General features: G+C 30.1%; 1 protein-coding gene across 1 annotated transcript in view; it reads left to right on the forward strand.

Moving 5' to 3' along the window:
* Positions 1–25,024, forward strand: part of LOC136071885 (transcription elongation factor SPT5-like) — an 84,545-nt gene that overhangs the window by 36,919 nt on the left and 22,602 nt on the right. Inside the window, exons 19-22 of the mRNA XM_065797497.1 lie at positions 6,863–6,934; positions 7,391–7,441; positions 10,430–10,555; positions 12,088–12,172. Of these exons, the coding sequence (XP_065653569.1) occupies positions 6,863–6,934; positions 7,391–7,441; positions 10,430–10,555; positions 12,088–12,172 (334 nt within the window). The remainder of the gene's footprint in view (positions 1–6,862; positions 6,935–7,390; positions 7,442–10,429; positions 10,556–12,087; positions 12,173–25,024) is intronic.

The following is a 25,024-nucleotide window of genomic DNA, read 5'->3' on the forward strand; positions in this document are numbered from 1 at the left end:
GGGTTTAATGCCAGAATGCATTAGGTCATTTTTTGTTGGTTTTCAGTTAAGTCAACATAAACACTCATTATTATATGCTTTATCACTTCCAGAACGCACCAGACCTTATATTCGTATAATTATAAAAAAAACCAAAAACGAAAGTCATATTCCAACATTTCATTTCAACAAAAATGCATCATGTGTTCTGCCTGAATAAAAAGCTTATATTTATAGTAAAAATATTTATAGTATAGTTCTGGCAGTATATCCTCGATATTAAGTATTTATTAAGTTATTATATTAATAATAATTATTAAATACTTAGTATGATATTATTATATTTATAATATTAAGTATTTAATAATAAGATATCTTATTATTAGTGTTGTTAAACGCATGGTAAAAAATGAAAACTATAATAAGCATAATAGTTCTATATATTTTATTAAATTATATATATATATATTTTTTAAACATCTTTGCTTCCAACAAGGCTGCAAGCAACCATTAATTAGAGTTGGAAGTTACTGGAAGAGAAAAGATGAAGATTGTAGAACAAGATAACGATTGACGGTTGACTTGAAGGGTTGCAAATTATATGAATCAGGAAAGCAAGATGAAGGAAGCGAATTCCAAAGAGCTGATGTTTAAGGAAAAAAACTAGACGATTAAGCGTTTTTTGGAGCACTTAAGAACAGTCACAGAAAAAGGATGAGACTTATTTGAATGACGAGTAACACGAGAATGAATTTTAGTAGATGGCACAAGAGACGCTAGCTCTTTAGAGCAGTGTCCATTATAGTTTTTGTAGAAAGAGATAGAAAAGCAACATTATGACAATGTAATAATGGTTGGAGGTAGGCTGCAAGAGCAGGTCCAACTATGTTTACAATGCGTTTTTGCACCTTGTTTAAAAGAGAAAGGGCATCATTAGAAGATCCGCCTCAGATATGGCAACAGAATTCCATACAAGGCTGGATTTGAGATTTATAGAGATAGAGAATAGAATCTGGAGTAAGAAAGTGTCGAGCTCAATAAAGAGATGCAACCTTAGCATATGCTAATTTTGCTACTGATTTGATATATGATTTACAAGAAAGATTGGAAGTAAGAGTTAATCCTAGAAGATGAAGAGTAGATGACTCATCAAGTACATCACCGTTCATAATAAGATCTAAATTATTGCGATAACAATTGGCTGAAAAAAATAGGGTTTTATCTGCATTGAAGTTCACCAGCCACTGTGAGCCCCATGCTGCAGCAGATCCTTTCAAGCTCAAATGCCCCCTCCAAGCAATCAGAGAGTGTCGTTTTCTTATCACGACAAGAATAAATGGTTGTATCATCAGCAAACAATGCCACCTTAGATGTGAGAATTTCTGGAAGATCATTAATGTAAATTAAAAAGAGTATAGAGCCAAAGAATACTACCCCTGGAGTTACAGAATAAGAAGAACCCCTGAAGTTACAGAATAAGAAGAAGAGTGCTGTCCATCGAGGACAACTTTCATACTACGATTGGAAAGGAAGGATTCAATAATCCTAATGTTGCCAGATACACCATAAGAAGAAAGCTTATGGAAAAAACCCGCATGTCAAACTTTATCAAAAGCTTTTGAAATGTCAAGAGCGATGGCCTTAACCTCTCTACCTTTATCTAATGCATGATAAAACCTATCAATTATTACTGTTAGCAAATCAGCTGTAGAACAAGAAGATCAAAATCCATATTGATGGTCAGAAAGTAAGTTATTAGATTCAAGATGAGAAATTAAGTGCTTGTTAATTAAAGATTCAAAAACCTTGCTTATGACAGGAAGAAAACTAATGGGACGGTAGTTAAATGAATCAGATCACTCCCCAGAATTTTTGAAGATAGGGATAACAGATGCAGCTTTCCAGCTGGCTGGAAAACAAGACTCTGATAAGCACTTATTGAATAGTTTTGAGAGTATAGACAACAGCTCCGGAGAACACTTCTGCAAAACAATAACAGGTATGTTGTTCAGGCCACAAGCTGTAGAAGAGTCTGAGCAGAAAATCACTTTAGATACAGAAGCTGGAGTGATACGAATGTCAAGCAATGGATCAACCTGTTTGTTGGCAATATCAGATAGAACACAACTAGTGGAATCAAGAGATGATATTGATGAAAAGTTTTTAGCAAACAATTCAGCTTTGTTTTTAGGTGAGGTGACGAAGTCTGAACCATACAAGAGAAGTGGAATTAAAGATTTGCCCTTGTTATTAATACTATTAAAGATTCTCCAGAAGTCACGAGAGCCTAATTTTTGAGATGAGATACGAGATTTCATGACCTGAGAATTGCGGACTTTGGCGTTAGACAAAATCTTTTTACAATGGTTTCTAGCAGTAATAAACAGACATCTGTTTTCTGGAGAGTTGTTTTGCTGATAAATATGAAAGTAATGGTTTCGATTGGCAATCGCAGCAGCACAGTGTGAGGAAAACCATAAGAGGAGAGTGAGGCTTGACCCGGAATCGTCAAGGGGAACAAAGGATTCCATGCCAGCCTGAATCCACAAAGTTATGTAAGAAGCACATTTGTCGACAGGAATACAAAAGATTTCTACCCAAGGGCCATCACGATGAAAATCTCGGAAAGAATCCCAGTCAGCTTTACTGTAGTTGTAAGAGGTACGATAATAGGGGGATTCAGGTGATGAAGAAGAATGAGATATTAGTTTTAGAGAGATCAAACTGTGATCAGAAGCAACTAAGGGTAAATGTAGAGAAACTGAGCACTGACTAGGATCAAAAACAATACATAAATCGAGTAGAGAAGGTAAATGATTCAGGTTGTCTGGGAAACGAGTTGGAAAGTTGACTATTTGAGTTAGGGATTGAGAAAGGCAAAAGTTGTGGGCTTTAATGCCTGCAGAATCACTGACACTAGAGCCAAGCCATTGAGAGTGGTAAGCATTAAAGTCACCAACAACAACTATATTAGCTGATGGATAAAGAGAGAGGGCTTGGTCAATATGATCAAAAATGACGTCAAAAAGAGTGCAGTCTTGAGATGAAGGAGAGCGATATAGAGCAAAGAGAAAGGCGATAGAGTGAAGTGGTGCTAATTGAAGGCATATAAAAGAATAGTCTGTGGATTTAAACCTAGCTTTATGACAAATAGGTGAATTCTTACAAATGTAAATGCTCAGGCCAAACATGTGACAATTGGAGTCTTTACGAATTAAAGGAAGATAACCATCAACACTAAGATTGCAAGATGAGACAGCTGAACTTAAATTAGTCTCACAAAGAGCAAGTAGGTCTGGTGAACTTTGCAAGAGATAAGACTCAACAGAAGAAAAGTTACTTCGAAGACCATGAATATTAGTAAATGATAGGTTTAGAGAACTTGGCGATGATGATGGCTTTTTGTGTTTTATAGTTTTTGGTACTTTAGTCATTTTTAAATTTGATTGAAGAACTTGACTCAAAGCATAGATAGTATTCAGAACACTGCTTAATAGCCCAAGTAATTGCCTCATTACTATTAATAAACCCTAAGCCATAACAAAGGGCTCCAAATGTGGCCTCTGGAATGCACACCAAAAATACAAACAGGGACACCATCCATGCGCAACATGGCACTGTTAATATACTTGGATATTTTTCAGCTGTTGATGGAATCAGCCTCTCTGAGAGCTACCACAGAGTTCGGGAAACCTGACTACTAACCGGCCTCAGAACCATGAAACTGAGTTTTAGAGCTGTACCCTCATTAGGAGATAATAGAATGAGTTGCCTAGTCATAAAAACAGAGACACAAGCAAAACCCATGCATTGAGTCAAGAAGATCCAGCATTCAACATCCTAAACTGGAAACAATGTTTTAAAAATACATCTGCGCCAGCCTAATAGATGAAGAAGGGGTGCGAGGCTGGTCAACATATTGAATCTGTTTACCCCTTAGGTCTTTGCCTAGGAGGCCTTCTACAAGACAGTAGAAGGATGCATTTAACATCCGCCAAAAAGATGAGTATTTTTATTGAGACACCATTTCAAGCCTTTACTCAACCAAGAGCCCCAAGGCAAGGGGTGTTTTATGTCAGAGTTTGCATCTCCTAGCCTTTGCCTAAAAAGGTGTATCCTACAAGGCAGCAGGACATGAAGCAGATTGTACTGGGTTACATTTTACCAGTAGCAGGATAACCTGACCTGACCGATATATTTCTGCAAATCTTAAAAAAGATTTTCAAAACTTTAAAAAGGGCAAGCAAATTACTTTCATTTAACGATAATAAGAAAATTTAAAAAAAGCACGCTTTTGAAGAAAGCAATGATTTAGCATGGTTTTTTTTAAAGTAATTGCAAATGCATTCATTTTAACTAATAATTTCCATGCTTTTTTAAACGCATGTAAAAACCATGCTGAAATATAACTACTTTCTTCATTTGCGCACTTAATTATTAAACTTAAAAGTAACGCTATTGAAGAAAATATTAGCATGGTTCCTTTAAAGTCGTTGAAAATGCGCTTTAAATTTTAGTAATTTATTGTTTTTTTATAAGTACATTTTTTTAATAATAAATAAAAAGTTATCAATCGCATAATTATTTGGAAAAAAAATTGGTGAAGTTATGCATTCGTTTTTAAAAATTTTAAGTGAATGCCGACATTTGCTTAAGTAAAAGTAAGGAAATGCGACATTCGTTTTTCTGTCTTTTTTTTAATAAACGTTTGCACCTTCGTCGATTTGTCGCGCCCTGCCCTAATATATAGTTTAGTCTGTAGCCCTAATAATATAGTTAAGTTAACTTTCATATTAAAATCACCTATAGTTTTGATATATATATTTTTTCAACATCTCACTTACAACAAGGTTGCAAGCTACCACTGTTAGAGTCGGAAATTACATTAAGAGAAAAGATGAAATTTATAGAGCAAGATAATGATTAACAGATGTCTTAAAAGATTGCAAGTTATATGAATCAGGCAAACAAGATGAAGGGAGCAAATTCTGAAGAACTGATGTTCGAGTAAAAAAACTAGATGAATAAGAATTTTTTGAGCACTTAGAGACAGTCACAGTTTAAGGATAAGATTTAAATAAATTATGAGTTACACAAGAATGAATTTTAGTAGGTGGCACAAGAGACGCTAGCTTTTTAGAGCAGTGCCCATTATAGTAGTATAGAAAAGAGAAAAAGAAGCAACATTACGACGATGTGATAATGGTTGGAGGTTGACTGCAAGAGCAGTTCAAACTATGTTTATAATGCATTTTTGCACCTTGACTAAAAGAGAAAGGGCATCATTGGAAGATTTGCCCCAGATATGGCAACAGTATCTAATAAAAGGGCAGATTTCAGATTTATAGTGATAAAGAATAGAATGCGGAGTAAGGAAGTGGCAAGCACGATTAAGATATGCAACCTTAGCAGTACTAATTTTGCAATGGATTTGATATACCGTAAGTATAGGAAGATCTAGATTATAACAATTAGCTGAAAATAGTTGAGTTTTATCTGAGTTAAAGTTCACCAGCCACTAAGAGCCCCATGCTGTAGCAGAAGTGAGATCCTTTTCGAGCTTAAATAACCTCTCCAAGTAATCAGAGAATATTTGCTTCTTTTCAAAACAAAAATAAATGGTCTCATCTGCAAACAATGCCAGCTTAGATGTGAGAATTTCTGGGGATTTTTAATTTATATTAAAAAAGTATAGAGCCAAGGATAAAACCTTGAGGAACCCCTGAAGTTACAGGATATAATGAAGAGTGCTGTACATTGAGGACAACTTTTATACTACGATTGGAAAAGAAGACATAAAGAAGAGGACACAATGTTGCCATTCATTAATATATGAATGTTGACGGTATTGCTATAGTTGTTTGCAGTAAATAATTGAGTTTTGTTGGAGTTAAAATTTAGAAGCCATTTCAAGGTTCAGTCTTACATAAGTAAAATCAAATTAAAGATAGTCTGCCTGTTCTAAGCAATCAAAAAGGGAAGATTTTTTTTCAAGATGGGATTATAAATTTGAGTAATCAACAAATAGAGCCACCTTAGATGTTAGGTTTTCAGGAAAAACATGTAAATAAGAAATAAAACAGGACCAAGGATAGAACCTTGATTAAAAAACCATTATTGTTGTCTGACTGATCTTGATAGATAACTGTATTGTTAAAAATTTGTTGATTGAAGACTCAAAAAAGATAAAGACAGAAAGAAGACTTATTGGACAATATTTGGAGGGGTCAGAGTGTAATTGATAGATTTAAAAATTGGAACCACAGATGCCATTTTCCAGTAGGCAAGAAAATAGGATTTAGTTAAGCACTTATTAAATAGTTTAGAGAGAATTGATGAGAGTTCTGGAGAACGCTTTTGTAAGTCTATGGCAGGAATAATGTCTGGACCACATGCTGTAGAAGATTTTAATTGAGAAATGACTTTAGTTACAGAAGCTGGAGTGATTTGGATGTTTAACAATAGGTTAACCTGTTTAACTAGAATGGCAGGAAGAGTATAGCCATAAGATTCAAAACTTGAATTAAAAGAAAAGTTTTTTGCAAATAGTTCTGCCTTATCCTTAGGAGAGGTAACAAGATCACTCCTGTGAATTAGAGATGGAATGTTGAACTTACCTATGTTAATGACACTGTTGAAGATTTTTGAAAAGTCTATAGAGCCTATCTTCTGAGATAAAATATTAAAATTGGTAAACTGGGAATAATGGAACTTAGCATCAGACATCACCTTTTTACACTGATTTCCTACTACTTACTATATTATCTTACTATTTGTTAATGTTAGTTTGGCATATATCTTTATGGTTATGGTTTATCTTATTATTTTTAATGGCTTATACCTTTATGGTTATGGTTTTAGCTTTTTTTATTTTTTTAAATAGGTTGTGCAACTAAAACCACAAGCAGTAACAAAAAAAAGAGACTATAACTCTGTTGCTCTAGATTCTGAACAGGTTAATATTATAAAAATGTTATATTACTTGTTATAATTACATATACTTATTATTTTTTTATATTTTTTTTTAATTATGTTTTTATTTAGCTATTTGAAAATTTTTATCTTGTTTTTGCATACTTTAAAATCTAAACATTTTTGTTTTAACTGTTTAAAGGTAGTGGCATTTTACTCTCAAAAAACTGGGATATTAGAGGCTTTTTAAAAAACTGAGATAGTAGGACAGCACAGCCTCTGCTTTTGTGTGTGTATTTTTTTTAAACAACCTATCTGAATTCAAGCTTTTTATTGAGCTCATTTGTTTTTCTGGGAAGATTTGCATTATAACTATCTAAAAAAAAATATTTATTTTTAAAAAGAACATTTTATTTTTTAAAAAAATGTGTTATTATAAAAAAAAAATTTTTTTAAAGTTTTGTAAATTAAATTATCAAAGTTTACTTTTTATAATTAGAACCAAATTCAAGTGAAAGACATTGTAAAAGTTATTGAAGGTAAATTTGAGGTAAAATGTTGTTTTTCAAAAAAAAAATTATTTTGAATCATAATTATTAACGTATACAAAACTATAAAGTTTTAAAAGTAAAATATACAAGTTCATTGAAGTGGTTTGAATGGTAAAGTGTCTTTTTTTGTTTGTTTTACTTTTGTAAACTATGAAGTCGAAGTCGGTAGTAAACAATGTTTACTACAAACTTTGTTTTTGATACTTTGTTTTTGATTTTCGACTTAAAAAAACAGTTTGCAAGCCTGAGTAACAAAAAAAGTTGCATCCCTCATTTAAAATACTAAATCATTAATCTATAATTATTGTAATAAAAATGAAGATAAATATATAAAAAATATATAAAATATATAAAGTATGTTAGGAAAGAAACTAGAATAAATATTAACAAATTAAAATGTTTAAATTTCAAATCATATTGATGTTTCAAATGGTCGTAACATCAGCATAGGTCTTCCCTTGTATTGCAGATTTTCCAACATCTTTTCTTATCTTCATTCTTTCTAACATCATACAATTTAGTGATTTATTTACAAGTTCTTAGTTTTTAGCAGGAGGTTTTTGACAGTTATTTTTTTGTATCCTGCTTTAGCCAGTAAATAGGACAAGAGCATTTTTCATCTTAATTTATTTTTCCTATTTTATTAAATTGACGAATATTGAACCAGATGTTCAAGCTGAATCTAGAGTTCATAAGTTTTTTTATTAGTTGCATTAATTCTTCTCCAAAGATAAAAATTTTTTCTTTTTTGATACAACAAAGAAATGGCAGAAAAAGTAAAAATAACTTTAACTAAAAACCTGAAAAAAAAAAAAGCTGTGCAAGTTACACAACCTAGAGCATTATATCTTTGATATACAGATCTATATTTGTAAGTCAATAGCAATATACATGTCAAGGCATTATTTGAAAAACTTTTTAAGTTTTGTTGTTTTGAACTGACTATCATTGTCATTATAGATATATACACTACTAATTGTACAGAACACAGTACACATAGTACATAAGTACACTGTACATTGCTTTGGTCCTTACACTTCTATTACTTTTTGACTTAACATTTAGAGTTTATGATTGTTATATTATTAATTAATACATATTTATATTTATTAACATTAATCCATAAGTACTAACATATTTTAAAGTTTACTAAATACCAACAGCATGTATCCAAATTTACCAATATGTATTCTAATTTACCAATATGTGTACAATGCTACCAACATGTATGGAAATTTGACAATAGTACCTGGGTATATCTAAATTTACTAACAGCAAATTTTTTTTCTCAGAAAAAGTAGACAGAAGAGTAGAATTGAGCATGAATACAACCAGATTAGAGTTTTTTTTTAAATTAATTTGAATTATGAATTTTTTAAATAAATTTATTTATAATAGAGCTGCAAGCATCCACTATTTAAGTTATGAATTTTTTTAACAAATTTGTTTTCAACAAGACTGCAAGCATCTGTTATTAAAGTTATTAAAAAAATTTTTTAAGTTTCAAAAAAGTAAAAAGAGCTAACGAGCAAGGAAACTGTTGACAAAAAAAACATAAAAAGATGTAAGTAATAAGATGTAAGTAAGATGTAAGTAGATGTATGTCAATGAGTAATGTCAATAAGTAATGTAAGTCAGGAAAAAAAGTCACGAAATCATGGAAACTAGGGAAAATTTCAAAGCATTGTTTGAAAAAAAGAAGTTTGATAAATTTAAAATTTTTAAATATGAAAGAACAGCAACAGCAAACAGATGCAGCTTTGCTGAGTAACAAGTCATGCAAGGTTGTGTTTTGGTAGGTCTTTTAATAGAGAAACTTTTTTTATTTGGATAATAGTGTGAGTGATAAAACATACTATAATCACTTATCATTCATCACTTATGCTAATAGCCAAAGGTAAAACAGTTAAGTATTAACTAATCTCACAAGTGCAGTAGAATCTCATCTTTTGTAAAACTCACTAGTAGGTCTGTTAAATTCTGTATGAGGTAAGAATCTTCAGGTGAAATATTGCTTTGAAGACTACAAATAAAAGATAGACTGAAGCAATATGGTGATGGTAAATTTTGATAAAAATAATGGTTTTTTATGTATTTGATATTGTTGTTATAATTTAAATTATAGAGAGAACTTGACTTTAATTATTAGGGAGAACTTGGCTCTAATTATTAGGGAGAACTTGACCCTAATTATTAGGGAGAACTTGACTCTAATTATTTGGGTGAACTGACTTAAAATTTTACAGCTGTTGATGGTAGCCCCAGCTGATTCAGAACCATTGAAATGAGTTTTAGAGCTAATATAAAAGATGATTACTATGACAATACTGACAATAATTGGGATTTTTGAATTTGAAGTATATAGTTTTGAATTTAAATTGAAATGAGTTATTTTACACTTAAAACTTATTGCTGTTTAATTATTGAAAGTTTTTATCAAATAATTTCAAACAAATAATAAAGCTATAGGTAGTCATGCATATATTATGTTGGATTTTTTTTTTGGTCATGCATCACCATTTTGAATTTTTTTTGGTCATGCAACATCATTTTGGATTTTTTTTTTTGTCCTGCAACATTATCTTGAATTTTTTTTGTCATGTAACAACATTTTGGATTTTTTTTATAGTTACACATATATCTTTCTTATATAAGATATTTCTTATGTAATCTTATTTAAGCCTTGCTTTATTAAAATATCAACATTGTAAAAAGATCTTAAAAATTTTGAACTTAAATTTTAAGGGTTTAACTTTTAGGTTCTAATGTTTTTATCACATGCAGCTAGTAAAAATTTTTAGGTTATATGTAAGGTGTTTAAGTTTCAATATGACTTCTTGGTCATGTTACCCCTCCTACTAAAAATATCTTTAGAAAACATACATAACTGTTTACATTTTTCTTGTTTTGTTGTTGTTGATTTAGTTATATAGTTTGTACTCAGGTTACTTTGTGTCCTTTCATGATTATACATTTTTTATACTCAGGGTTTGCAAGGAGAAATAAAGCATTTGTATCGTGGTAACGCATTTGTTCAGTCAAAAATGGTTCTTGAAAATGGTGGAATTTTTGTTGTTCGAAGCAAGTCACTTGTACTAGCTGGTGCTGGAAAGGTAAAAGTTGAAATATTTTTTAACTGATGTAGGAAAACAAAATGAATTACTTTTTATTTAAGAAACAATATATAAATATAGTAAAGAATAAAAAAGAGTATATATATTCTAATAGTAAATACATAATATTTTTATAAATATAATAATAAAATAAAGAGTATTACTAAAATCAAACTTAAAAGTTATATTGGTTTTAAGCTGATATCAGCATAAATACTCAAGAGCAATATTGAATTGTGTTAAAGTTTTTAACACTGATATTCTGTTAAAAACCATTGATCCACACATATCTATCCTGATACATCTATCCAAACATCCATCCTGATCAGAGATGTGGAGTCCCAAAAAGACTCTGACTGTATATCTCTACTTTTTCCAAGTCTGTAGTGTCCAGAAGCTCTAAACATGTTTGTTGACTTATGATCTGCTATAAAAAAAAATTCATGAGATTTAATGACTTGAAACTTGTTGTTTTTAAGCCAGAGTCATGGAGTCCTTGCCGCCATTATACCTAAGAACTCCGAGTTCAAAAATTGATTGTTCCTCTAAGCTAAAAGTCTTAATTTTTTTTCCTTAAGGTTTTTTCCTATTAAAAAGGAGTTAAACAGTGCCTGGCACTTTTTCACCATTTGACCACTGTTTATTTACATTTGAAATTAAAATTATAAAGAGTTTTAAGTTCAAACAAAAATGGCTACTCAGCGTTAGCACATTTGGAAGATCTGAAGTTTAGGAGTATTTTCATTTTTTGCAAAAAGCTGCAACGAGCAAAATGTGCCTCAACACGCACTATTACAAGACACTTAAAAATAAACACAAAATAGAGGTTCTCAAATGTAATAACATCAATAAAAATTAAATAAATAAAATAATAATTTCATACCTAAAATGATATATCTGTTAAACACCCAGTTGTTTTAAGTCAAGGTAATCAGTTTGAGAACAAAATAAAAAGAAATAATATAGATAATTTTGCAAATTAATCTTATTCAAAGATTATTCCAGCTTAGAGAGATAGACTCGATATTAATAAAAAAGCCAAAAATGGTAACGATATTAGAAATTATAACAAATAATTGACTCTAGCTAAAGAACTGAAAATGTTTTATTAAAATATATGATTTTCAAATGATATGATCTCGTGAAAGGGCTCTCTAGCCTTGGATTGTTTTCGCATAGAAAAAGAAACTAATTGCAGGATGATACCTTGCATTTACTTTTTGTAAACAAATAAAAAGTCTTTATAAATAGAGTAACAGTTTTGTGTTTTACTTGTAACCTTTTGTTTTCAATTTTAAATAAATAAAAACTATTTAAAAAAGTTCGAAAAAGTTCGAACTTTTTCCTAAATAGTTTGAAAGTGTTCGAGTTCGAACTTTTTAAAAAAAGTTCAAATATATTGGCAGCCCTAATTGAGTATTTATAACTTTTAGTTTTAAAAAGGTATAAGTTTTACTGATTTCATAAATTTTTAAATAGATTACTATCTTTATTTTGGTTTAAAATTTTTAATGATCAATTACTTTTTTCAGGCAATTTCAAGCATGTTACCTGGAATCAGAAATGGATTTGTTCCAATGTCTCCTAGAATTTCAAGTCCTGCGCGTGATGGGCCTGGTAAAGTTCATACTTTTATCATAATAATAGTTTTTAGCTTATGCAGAAATTTTAGCTGCAATAAAGTCAAAACTTAGATGTGCATAGAAATACCTTATCAGGTATTTTGTCACTGAACCTTTTTGAATCACAATTAATTTTTGAAAATAACCAGAAAAATGAATCTTTGATTAAAAATAAAATTTTAAGGTTCGGTTATAATTAAGATATAGGTTAGCACATCAACATGCTGATGTCAGCATTATTATAATGTGGTTTGCTTGGAAGCTTTGATAGGGAAATGTAGGTTGCGAGACTTGTAAAAGTAATCTCTGCTGCATTCACCAACATCCGCTAAAATTGGATAATCTAGAATACTTTATACTTATTATAGTTAAAGATGAAATAAAGGTTACTTTTAAAATGTGTTGTGTATTATTATAGTAAAAAACTGATTAATCTTATTGTTGTGTAGCCTTTTTCTTACTATTAAAAAATAAACTGTATTTTTATCTAAACAAAATGCAGTTAACAAAAAATTATTTTTGTTTTCGAAAACAATAATAAATTAATGTTATTAATTAATGTAGTTGATTTAATTAGCATAATTTAACTTTAAAAAATGCAAAAACATGCGTCAAAGGACTATAATTGAGCTGTAATTGTCTGTTTAGTAGAATAAATACAAAACTGTCAGTTTGATGGACTAAATACGAAATTGTCTGTGTGATTGACTAAATACAATTGATGGGCTAATGATGTTTGTAGAAAAAGATAAGACAAAGTTTTGACATTTTTTTAATTAAATGTTTATTTCATACTCAAAATGAGTATGAAATAAACATTTAATTAAAAAAATGCAACTCAGCTGAATTATTAGTCACAATAGTGTGTTTTAGTAGGTAGAACAAGGTATGGTAGCTCACTTGTGCACCATCCATGGTAGCATTTGTAGAAAATGGAAAGATAGGCAATTCGACAGAGCTTGACAGGTAGAGCAGGTTTAATTTTTTTAACAGTTAGGTAGATAATGGAATCAGGTGTATGAAAATGGTGAGTACAATAACGAGAGACAACTTCAGCTAACTTGATGATGCAGATGCTAACTTTGCAATAGATTTGATAATTTCCAAGTATTAGATTTAAAATAATATTTCCAAGACATTAGTGAAAGACAATACAAGAAGTTGTAAAGTAGAGGACTTAGTAAGAGTGTTGTGACTCATCCTCAATATCAATGCTTTTGCAATAGCGATTAGTGGTAAACAGGTCTGGTTGGAATGAAATTTATCAGCTAATGTCGAGTCCCAAGCACAATGGAGAAATCACATTTAATATTAGCAACCTGTTACTAAGCAATCAAAATTGATAAATTTTTTTCAAGACTCAGTTATATGGTTTCATAATTAGTACAGTTAGTATAATTAGCAAACTAGAGAAAAACTAGAAATTTTTTGGTTATAATTAATTATAAATTTTATTTTAGTAATTTTGTTTCAATGAAATTTCTTGTTGTACTTGATAACTTATTTAATAACATAAAACACTAAGTACTAACTAATTTTTTATTTGTTCATGTAATATTTCAGTTTAATTAGCTTAGACCATTGTCAGACAAAAAAATTTGTTGTTTTAAATTATAGTTCTCAGTGTCTTGTTTGAGTTTAAAATTTTTAACTCTTATAGTTCTATTAAAAATAGTCAGAGCTTGAATGGTTAATGCAAAATTTTTATGTTAATCATATACATATAGATGACAATTACTCATCAATTATCTTCTAAATTATTGTAATGTAATCTATATGTAATATTTACACACACACACACACACACACGCACGCACACATCTTTTACAGTAATAAAACAACACTCCTTGCATGTTTTACTTATTTGTCAGTCAATGTAGCAACACTCCTCACATGTTTTAAAAATATTATAAAACCATAAAATAACAAAAACACTATTAATTAAAAAAACTTGTTAGTCATTATTATTGTAGTTTTTAAAAAAACAATAAAACTTTGTACTTTCACATTATTTTAATTGTTTTAACTTTTTGATGACTTTTAAATATATATATATATATATATATATATATATATATATATATATATATATATATATATATATATATATATATATATATATATAATTTAAAGTTTTAAAAAAAAATTCTCTGAGTTTTTGTAAAGCATATTTACACCTTAAAATATCATGAAAAATTGTAACAATACCTTTCCATTGTCATCATCATCTGAGGGTTTGGCATAAGACAGCAATCTTTTCTTTAATTACTCTTTGTTTTTTCTGAAAATGCTGTATAAATTATTGTAAAAAAAAAAAGCAACTCTTTTTCAGAAAATGCTAATACAAGAGTTTTTAATTAGCATTTTAAAGTTATTTATAAAACTGGTGTATGGATTTGATTGTGTTTTTTATATCTTATTTTTATAGAATTTATAAGACTTTATTTTTATAGTCTTTATATATTTTTATAAACTTTATCGTTGCTGCAAAGCAAAACTTAGGTCCATTTTTGGCAAAATTGACTTTTTTGGTTTAAAATACTCCTAAGGTGCACAAAAACCATCTCACAAAGTATGGAACTAAAATTCAACTTTTGCAACTATAAGTAAAATTCAAATATCTTATGTCCAAAATAAAAATAGTTAAGAGACATCATTGCTGCAAAACAAAACTATCCTAAAGTCCATTTTTTGGCAAAAAACTTTTTTTGTTAAAAATACTTAATACATATAGTAATATAATAAATAACTGAAAACAAGTATATTTAATCAAAAAAATCAAAGGCAGTGATTAAATTTAGAACTTTAAATGTCTTTTTCTTAGAACAGCCAAAACAGGCTTAAGATGGCCTTGTTTTGCAGCGGCAATTTAATTTGTAGAATTTTATCATATTTTATATAGTTTTAAGATAATCTTAAGTCCATTTGGATTTGTTGCTTCTCATAAACTTAAATTTTTAACTTTTAGTTTGTTATATTATGAAAAATAATAAAAAGTATTTTAAAAACAATTTGGTTTAATTAAGAAGATCTAATGCAGTGATGAATTAAAAAGTTAAAATGCTTTTTTCTCAGAACAGCAAAAATGGACTTAAGATAGTCTTGTTTTGCAGCGATGTTATACTTATATTTTTATAGACATTACATATTTTTTCATTACAGTATAGAGTTATAGTAAATTGTAAAATTGACTTGTTTTTTAATTATCATTAATAAATAGCTGTCAAGGCCCATATGATACAGGTCATGGTAAACTAGTTCTACAACCGACTATTTCTAAACTTGTTCTTATTTGGTCTCTATACAATAAATTTTAGTAGACGGCAAAAAATTATTCAATTTAAAGTTCTTAGCTTTTGTTTAACAGTTAATTTGCTATACTTGTTTACTTTAATATTTTTTACATAATAAAAGCATCTTTAACGTTAAAGACAGTTGGGTAACATTTCTTCAGGTGTTTTTAGAAATGTAGGCTATAGTAAAATTTAACCTTCTTATTTAAATTCATTTAAAAAGCAAAAATGGACTTAGAAAACGGGCCAAAGAAACCTAGTTATTTTGAATAAGTTAGCTCTATCTGTTTTACATTTTTTATAGAAGCTTTTCTGTAAAAAAAACTTTTAATAAGAGTTGAGATACTGCTGAGATAATAAATTATTAAACCTGTTGGCAAATAAAATGCAAATAAAAACTTTCTTGATCTTAATCACAAAAGTATAAATGATTTTCATTTACATATAAAAATATAGCGGAAATATAAAAAAAACAAAGTAAAAATGGCCACAAATGTGACTAAACAGATAACAAATAAGAAACTTACTTTGTGAGGTTGTTTTTCTTTTGTGAAAGTTTTAAGATTTATTGTTGCAAGTATAGGTTACCAACTCTTTTTAATAAAACCAAGGCTAAAAATAAATAATCACAATAAGATAAACCTCTCAGTTTTTATTTAAAAACTAAATCCTTGACTTTTGGTGAATGATATGTAGTCAGTTTCAGTAATGAAACTATCCAATAATCGTTTTTAACTATAGACACTGATGTGATGGTGACCCAAGTTATCTATCAACACAAAACAACAATAGCATCATAAAATTACAAATAATGTAACATATTACAGTAAACTCTCAATAACTCAAACCTCCATGAGACAAAGTAATTATCTTGTTAGAGAGTGTTAGAGTTATTGGGAGTATAATTCATAAATAAAGCCTCAACTGAAATTTTAAAATTAGTTTAAGGTTATCAAGTTATCTAGAGTTTATTGTACATATTTTAACTACTAACAGCACACAAATAGAAACACCTACATAAACATTTACAAAATATAAATACATATAACTTTATATAACAAATATTAACACATAATAAATAACATTTATTACCACATCATATGACATATAAAAATACTTATTAAAACTATTACAAACATAACATTTAGAATACAACATTGTGTAGTATCCGTTCAATGGCATACCTTGAAATGCATGTTTATCAAACTTAAAATACAAATTATAAAATGAGTTGGTTCTGGAACTTGCTACATAGAATTTGGTTGTGTAAAAACTAACTTTTATTAAAAACAAAAAACATAACATAAAAAAATTCTAAAGTTTTATTTTTATAATAACCCATAAAAGCTACGCTTATTTACTTTAGCATATGTCACTCCTGCTACTGTTGGGGCAGCACTTGATAATGTTGTTGCAACAGCTGTACTAGCAATAAAAAATATTTATTAAAATGTGTTTTCTAACTAAAAATTACACATTTTATGATTACACTAACTATAAACAGATTTTATGTGTTTCATCATGACAGTACACCGCTTGGCTGGCAAGGACGATGTTCTTGCTCTCAACAAAGCCAAGTTACATTATAGCAAAGTGCACCACTTGGCTACCAAGGACAACACTCTTTCTGTAAACTAAGCCAACTCTCAACATTTGGAAGCCATGAAAACAACATAATAACCACTTACAAACTATAAACACTTTACATTATAACACATCACAAACATAGAAACACTTTATATATAAAAAATATTTACACACTTACAAAATATTAACCCATATAAACTTAATACATATAGACACACAATTAATAACACATAAATAAAATTAAATATATAAATTAAGAAAAACCTAGAAATTAGGAACATTTATAAATACAACCTTATTTTTGTAATATTTGTTCAATGACATACCTCATAGTCATAAATGTTTTTCAACTTTAAAAAATAAACAATCAAATAACCTGGTTTTTTATATAATGAAAGCAAACAAATTTTCTGTAATTTCTTTAAAATAAGTTATTAAATGATCTTGTTCTTGAACATGCAACATAGAATTGATTGTGTGAGATGCAAGGGTTTTAGAGATAAACACCAATTTTATCAAGAGTTTGACCTTTATCGAAAGTTTGACATTTGAAAAGAGCATCGTATTCGAGTTCATAAAAATGAAAGTTTAAATACAATAAACTTTAAATGCAATAAAATTTAATACATATTTTAAATACAATTTAAAGTACAAATTGACAAAAGACTTGAACTGTATTATTGTTAAAATGCATGAATTAAATAAATTACCACAATTTAAAAGTTACTATACTAATTTAAAAATAACGTAAGGTTTATCTATTACTACTGAAGTCCTCAAATTATTATCTAGTTTAAAAGTTTTAGATCTTATTCCTGATTAAGAATATATTACCAGATTATGATAAAGATAATAAAGATTTAAGAATACCTTATCGCATGGTCGAAAAAAAACTGGAAAATGTTAAAAGGCCAAGCATGCTAAATCTTTAATAAAATTCGTGTCAAACGCGCGTGATTGAGTAACGGCAGTAGCAACAACTTTAAATTAAACATTAATTTTAAGTTTTTTCTTTCAAATTTAATAATGTAGAACATAATAGCAAAAGAAATATACAGTACCATTCTGAAGTTTAAGTACAGTTACTTATATTACTATAAATGTTAAACAATGCATTTAATATTCTTGAAATTTTTACTGAATATAGCTGATAATATTATTTATCTGAGAATAAATACATTTTTTCAAAATAATATTTATTTATGTATCTAAAAAAATATAACACTTTTTCTGCAGTTTAAAAGTTTAAGGACACTTGTAGTTTTATTAAAGGGGGAATTAATTTATTTGCATTTTGTACAATAATTTAATTAATTTTTTATGCAAGTTTAATTTCATTTAATTATTCTTTCTTAATTCAAAATGGGAAAAAAAGAAATTTGTTCTCCTATAAAAATCATAAAATCAATTGAATTAAAAATATCTTATCGTCAAATTGCAAGTTAATTTAAAGTTTCCATGACTGCAGTAGGACAACTTTTCAATGATTTAAAGCTCAAGGAACAACCATGTATACTAGCAGTAAGCAACCCGTAATACGGTTTATGAGTAATTAAATCATTAATAACAATAAAAACACATTAACAACTTGATATATTATCTAAAAAATTAAATACAAATTTATCTATAAATAATATTTTAACTTTGACTCCCTATCATGTCATTGCTTATAGTTAACGACATAAAGACTGCATTAACATCAGTTAAGTTCTTTTTAAAATCTGTCACAACACAGGTACCAGAAAATAAGTCAAGTAAAGCCTGGAAATACCTAAAAAAGGAAATGAAAAAAAAAAAAGATTACAATTTTTAATTACAAAAGTATTATTTGCATTTTATTGTTAGTAGAATTAGGATAATTATATAACAGAAAATATAAAGAATAAAAAAATAGCTATAATAGCCTAAATCTATCAACACAAAACACAATAAAAATAGCACATAGTCTAAAATATTTGTAAGCACACATTACTATGTGTCTTCAGAATAATTAAAAAAGAAAAGATTATAAAAAGGCTAGAACAAGTGTTATAACACAATCTAGTAACACTGGCAAATAACACCACAAATTAACAAGATATTTTATCAGCTAAAATACTTCGACTAAAAAGATTTTATTTATTACAGTATTTAAACAATAAAGGGACAACTATAGTTAAACAGTTTGAACAATTATATCATAAAACAGTAAGCAACTGGTAAAATATTTCTTATAAATGGTCATTATTAATTGTGGTATCAAGAAATATGTAACAGCTCAGTAATTACATAAGTTTTATTAGTTCTCCTTCTCATCTAAGAGATAGCAGGAGAGAAAGTGTTTCCAAAGCAGCATGTCAAAAAAAGTAAAAAAACACGCAATAAATAGTAATAACTGGTTTTATTATGTTACCAGTAAACAAAATTATTTTTACCTGAATAAAGTTAATTTCTAACATTTTTTAATAAGGCTCCAGCTTCTGTCTAACTGTTGACTAATGGTTAATAGAGTAAATTTCACATCATTTTAAATTTACAAAATTAAAACCATGTTTCAACAGTAAGCAAACTAATCAAGTAATGACAAAGGCAACTGAAAAAAAAGAAGAACATTATGTTTGAAATTATACAAAAATTTAAAATTATTTAAATTTAAAAGTGTTATTATTTGTTACTATAAATAGTAAAATTCATACTTTCCTTTGTTCTAAAGTGTCTAAAGTAAAATCAAATTAACAGAAATTAGCACTGCTTGACATTGAATTCTGGCAAGTAAGTTTTCTGCTCGCCGAGCAGCATTTCTTACATTTCAACAATGATTAATTTCATCTTGCCTAGATCTATCGTTTTCATTTGACAACAACTATTTTCAAGTTACCTATTAGCATTTATATTAATAACTTCTATGAGCCTAATATTATCCATTTCAATTTCACTATTATCATTAAACATATTACCGATAAAACTACTATTGTTACAACTGAATAAATAAACTTAGAAGAATCTTACAAATTGTGATCTTTTCTAATCAGAGACTTAAATTAATCTTAAGATTTATTGAAATCTATATCTTTTTTTATGTTATTATAGCGGTGGCCAAAAATTAAAGACCACTCTTTTTTTTTTCAAAATTTATTTTTAACCTTAGTATAATTTTATTTTGGAAAAAGCTATCAAAAAAAGAAAAACATTTTTAGAAAGAATTTTTATTGTATTTTATATTTATTATAAAAGAATTTATAATTTTTTTACAAAATAATGTTAAAAAATTAAAAAACTGACTAGTAAAAAATATAAATGGGAAAAAAAATTGGACAAAATTTTAAGACCAGTTTCAAAAATATTTCAAAAAGCAATAAAAAAATAATTTAGAAACGTGTTGTTCCTCCATTTGTTTTCAAGCACTCTTGTACATGTTCTGGGATTGAATTCATTAAAGTTTTGATTACTTCATCAGGCACATTTTTCAAATGATGAGAGATAGAAGATTTCAAATCTTCCAAATTGTAAAGTTGTTCTTTACCAAGCTTGTGATCAAGCCACGACCATAAATTCTCTATTGGATTCAAGTCTGGATTATTGGCAGGCCATGGAAGCACTTGAATTTTATTAGAATTGAACCAATCGCTAACAACATACGCTTTATGACACGGCGCATTATCTTGCTGGAAAATAAATCCATCTTGCAACTGCCATAAATCAATGCCAGGAATAAGCGAGTTTTCCAAAATTTTGATGTACCTTTCTTTGTCGAGTCTACCATCGCATAAATGAAAAACGCCAACTCCACAGGCACTCATACAGGCCCAAATGCCTATTGAACCACTGCCTTGTTTTGTTCGTTTCAAAATGCATGATTCATCGAACCGTTCGCTTGGAAGTCTACGCAACATTACGCGATCTTTTCTGTTGTCTACCTCAACGTTCATTTCATCACTAAAGACCACACGGCTCCACTGATCTGTTGACCAATTTTTATGTAGTTTTCACCACTCTTTCCTGGCAAATTTTTGTTTTTTATTTAAGAGTGGTTTTTTTGCAGCAGCACGCCATAAATAATTTAAATTGTGGAGGACCCTTCGCACAGTTCTAGGGCTTGCTTTCAGACCATTTGACAGTGTCCATTTCGTAGACAAGTCTGTAGATGATGCTTGTCTGTTTTCTTTCATTAATCTCACTAACGAGCGAACATCACGGTCATTTGAAATTTTATTGCGTCCAGTCCTACGACGATCATTAATTGATGGGTCTCTTTGTATCGTTGAATTATGTTAATAATGCAAGAGTGAGACCTTCCGAGCTTTTCTGCTATTTGTCTGATGTTATAGCCTTCTTCTTTTAATACAAGAGCCGCGTATCTGTCTTTTTCTTCGATCTTTGCACGCATTTTTGCAATATTTTTATATCCTTGTTGCAATTCAAAAAATAAATGTTTATTTGATATCGAAACTCAGGTTTCGACATTTTATTTTATAGCCAACGTAATAAGCAATTAAGACAGTTAAAAAAAATAATGGATTATTATTTTTAATAAGTGCAAATTAAAGATTTGAAAGTGGTCGTTAAATTTTGTCCAATTTATTTAAAGAAGATTTATAAGTACTCATCAGTTATTTAATAAGTTAACCGCTATTTAATTAGAATTAGATTTAAAAAGTTATACCACTTTAATCCGTATGTTTTAATTAACAAGATATTAAAAAAAAAATTTAATATGTCAATTAGAATCTTCTTAATTTTAATTTAAAGATTAAGAAACCAACTAAAAAATGAGTGGTCTTTAATTTTTGGCCACTGCTGTATACATAATTCGTTTATCAAAAATATTAAACAATATTTATTTACATCAATTATTTTTAATTTAATAAAGAATCTAGACTACAATGCACAAAATTATTTTTACCCTGATGCACAAAAATAATAAATGCCCCATTTTGTATAAAAAATTTTGTATAAAGACAATGTCAGTCAGTATATTTTACTCTAAAGTAATTATATATATATACATATCTCTATATATACAAAAGGCAATGTTTGTATGTTTGATGTTAGCTATAGGCGTCAACACCTCTGGACCAATCAATATCAAACTTGGCACAGGCACTAAGTAGGCTTAAGCAGTGGTTTTGGCCAGGTTTGGGCCACCAGCGGCCCCTCCTTCAAGGCCCTTATGTAGTGCAAGGAGGGCATCCCTACCATGTATCTCAGAAATGATGCATGATAGAGACAAATTTCATTAAACAAACTACCTAGAAATGGCCTGATTAACCCTATAAAAACAACTCAGCCCTCAAAAGTGACCCAAAACAGCGATATCATTTTTTTTCTTTGCTCAAAAAAGCATTTTCAAATTTTCCCGCTATTTTCAATTGCGATTTTCAGCGCGATTTTCCGCGAACTTCCGAATTGTAAATATTCAAGTCTGAATTCAATCCCAGTGTTTCCTTAGCATCTTCCAAGTGATATTACCACTATTTTGGACTTCAGGCATTACTGCAACACCACTTCACTGCCTTTAGAACAACTCTTTCACCTTTTGGTCATTGGTAAGCAACAATCTGTTCTGCAGGCCCATCTGATTCACCTATTTTGTTCAGGTTGGACAGTTGCAAGTGATCCCATCACCAATTTGGACTTCTGACATCATTACAACACCACTCCACTGCCTTTGAAACAACTTTTTCACCTTTTGGTCATCGGTAAGTTACTGTTTTCACTGAATTCTTTTACAAGCTCAACTGATTCATTTTGTTCAGATTTGTCATCATGCCACCAAAGAAGAATCTTGCATTGGGTAGGACGTCACCTGCTGCACGTCACATGGCTTCAGTTCGAGTTTCTCAAACTGAAGAAGAACATCAGGACCAACTACAAACCCAGCGTGACAGGAGAGCAGCTGAGACAGATGCACAAATGCAGGCTCGTTTGCATTCCTAATAACTATAGCAGGCTGATCTACGAACAGCTGAGGCCCCTGAACAACAGCAGGCACAACTACTGTCTAACCAGATTCGAAATGCAAGTCAACGAGCAGTTGAGGCCCCTTTGGCTACATAAATTCGTATACAAACTGAACAAGTGCGTCAATTTGGCCTTCCACTATCATCCACAAGCATTATTTGCTGAAAACCTGGTTTCAATTGGCAACATTGACAAATTTTGCACTTACTGTGATGCTTTTCGACTTGAGAAGGAGCCACCGGGGATTTGTTGTCAAAGTGGCAAGATTGAGGTTATACCACAACCGCCAGTTGAACTTAGGTCATTTTTAGATGGGTCCTCACCTATCTCTACAGACTTTCTGCGCCATATTCACCTCTATATAATAATTGCTTCCAAATGATATCTTTTGGATATTATCAATAAATTTGAGACGAAGGATACATGCCAACATTCAAAGTTCAGGGCCAAGTGTACCATTTAATTGGTTCACTGTTGCTCCTCAAAACAACAACCATCATATAACAACTCCTGGGTTCCTCCAGGTGTATTTTTTGGGTGACAGTACAGTGCAGGTCGATTTTCGACACAATGAGGCAAACAGGAATGGCTACACTTTGCGCTTGAATATTGTTCAAGTACTCCAGAATTTGCTCATGCAGCACAACTCATGTGTTCGTTTATTTCTTGCTGCTGCAAATTGTATGCCTAATGATGATAGCCCACTGGTCATACATGCAGATTAGGCACCCTGAGGCAGCCACCCGGGTACTTTTAATGCACCAACTGTAAATGAAGTAGCAATTATTTTGGGCAACCAAAATGCTGAGCAACGGGACATTGTTATAGAGAAACATGACAACACAACAAGCCGAATTGATGAATTCCACCAGCTATATGATCCTCTACAGTACCCATTGGTTTTTTGGAATGGCCAAGTTGGTTACCATTTCTAAATACCACAGATCATCCGAGGCAATCCTGACCCACGCAAAACAGTTTCCTGCATGGATTTCTATGCATCCATGCTAATGATTCGAAGCAGTGCTCCTGGGATTACCAACTGGCTAATGGCTTTCAGGGACTTGACTCATCAGGTTTTGGTTAATGTATATGTGAAGGTTGAATCCGAGCGGTCCTTACCACAAACATGCAAGCTCGAGTCTCAGGTGATCCTTCGGCACCGGAATTTTCAAGATTGCTACTAATGCTTGGTGAAGGCAGGGTAAAACCTGATCAAGGTGGAAGAATCGGTTTTCCTGCTAATTTTTGCAACATGGTTAACTCATTACTTGAGTTAAAGAACAAGGTTTTCCCAGACATTCAAAGAAAGTATGCTGAAGGTCCGAATTTGTACTATGCCTGGCTGTGTGAGAGAGCAATTTTGGCACCAACAAACAACTGTCAATGCAATTAATGCCAACATGATCAATGAGATTCCGGGGCAGGTGCATAATTACACCTCAGCTGACACCACAATTGACATGGACGATGCGGTAGAATATCCTGTAATGTTTTTGAATCGCTTAGAACCAAGTGGCATGCCATCCCACAAACTTGAACTTAAAGTCAGCGCACCAATTATTCTTTTACGCAACTTGGATGTACCAAAACTGTGCAATGGAACTCGACTTGGCATCAAAAAGTAATTGAAGCTACAATTCTAGCAGGTTGTGCAAAAGGTGAAGATGTCTTTATTCCAAGAATCCCACTCATTCACGATGACAAGAATTCTCCTCTGCACTTTAAGCGCCTGCAGTCCAAGTCTCTTTTGCAATGACAATAAACAAGTCACAGGGTCAGTCTTTGCAGGTTGTTGGCATCAACCTAGAAAAATCATGCTTTTCTCATGGCCAACTCTATGTGGCCTGTTCAAGAGTCGGATCACCTCAAAATCTCTATATATTTGCTCCAGAAAATAAAACGGTCAATGTTGTGTATTAGAATGCCCTCCAGTAACAGCAGACTGTACCTGTAGTATTTGGTAACTTTGTTAACCTTCATATGTTTCTGTACAGAATAAATAAGAATTTCATTTACCTAAATTT

Source organism: Hydra vulgaris, chromosome 05 (genome assembly GCF_038396675.1).
Source record: "Hydra vulgaris chromosome 05, alternate assembly HydraT2T_AEP".
NCBI lineage: Eukaryota > Metazoa > Cnidaria > Hydrozoa > Anthoathecata > Hydridae > Hydra > Hydra vulgaris.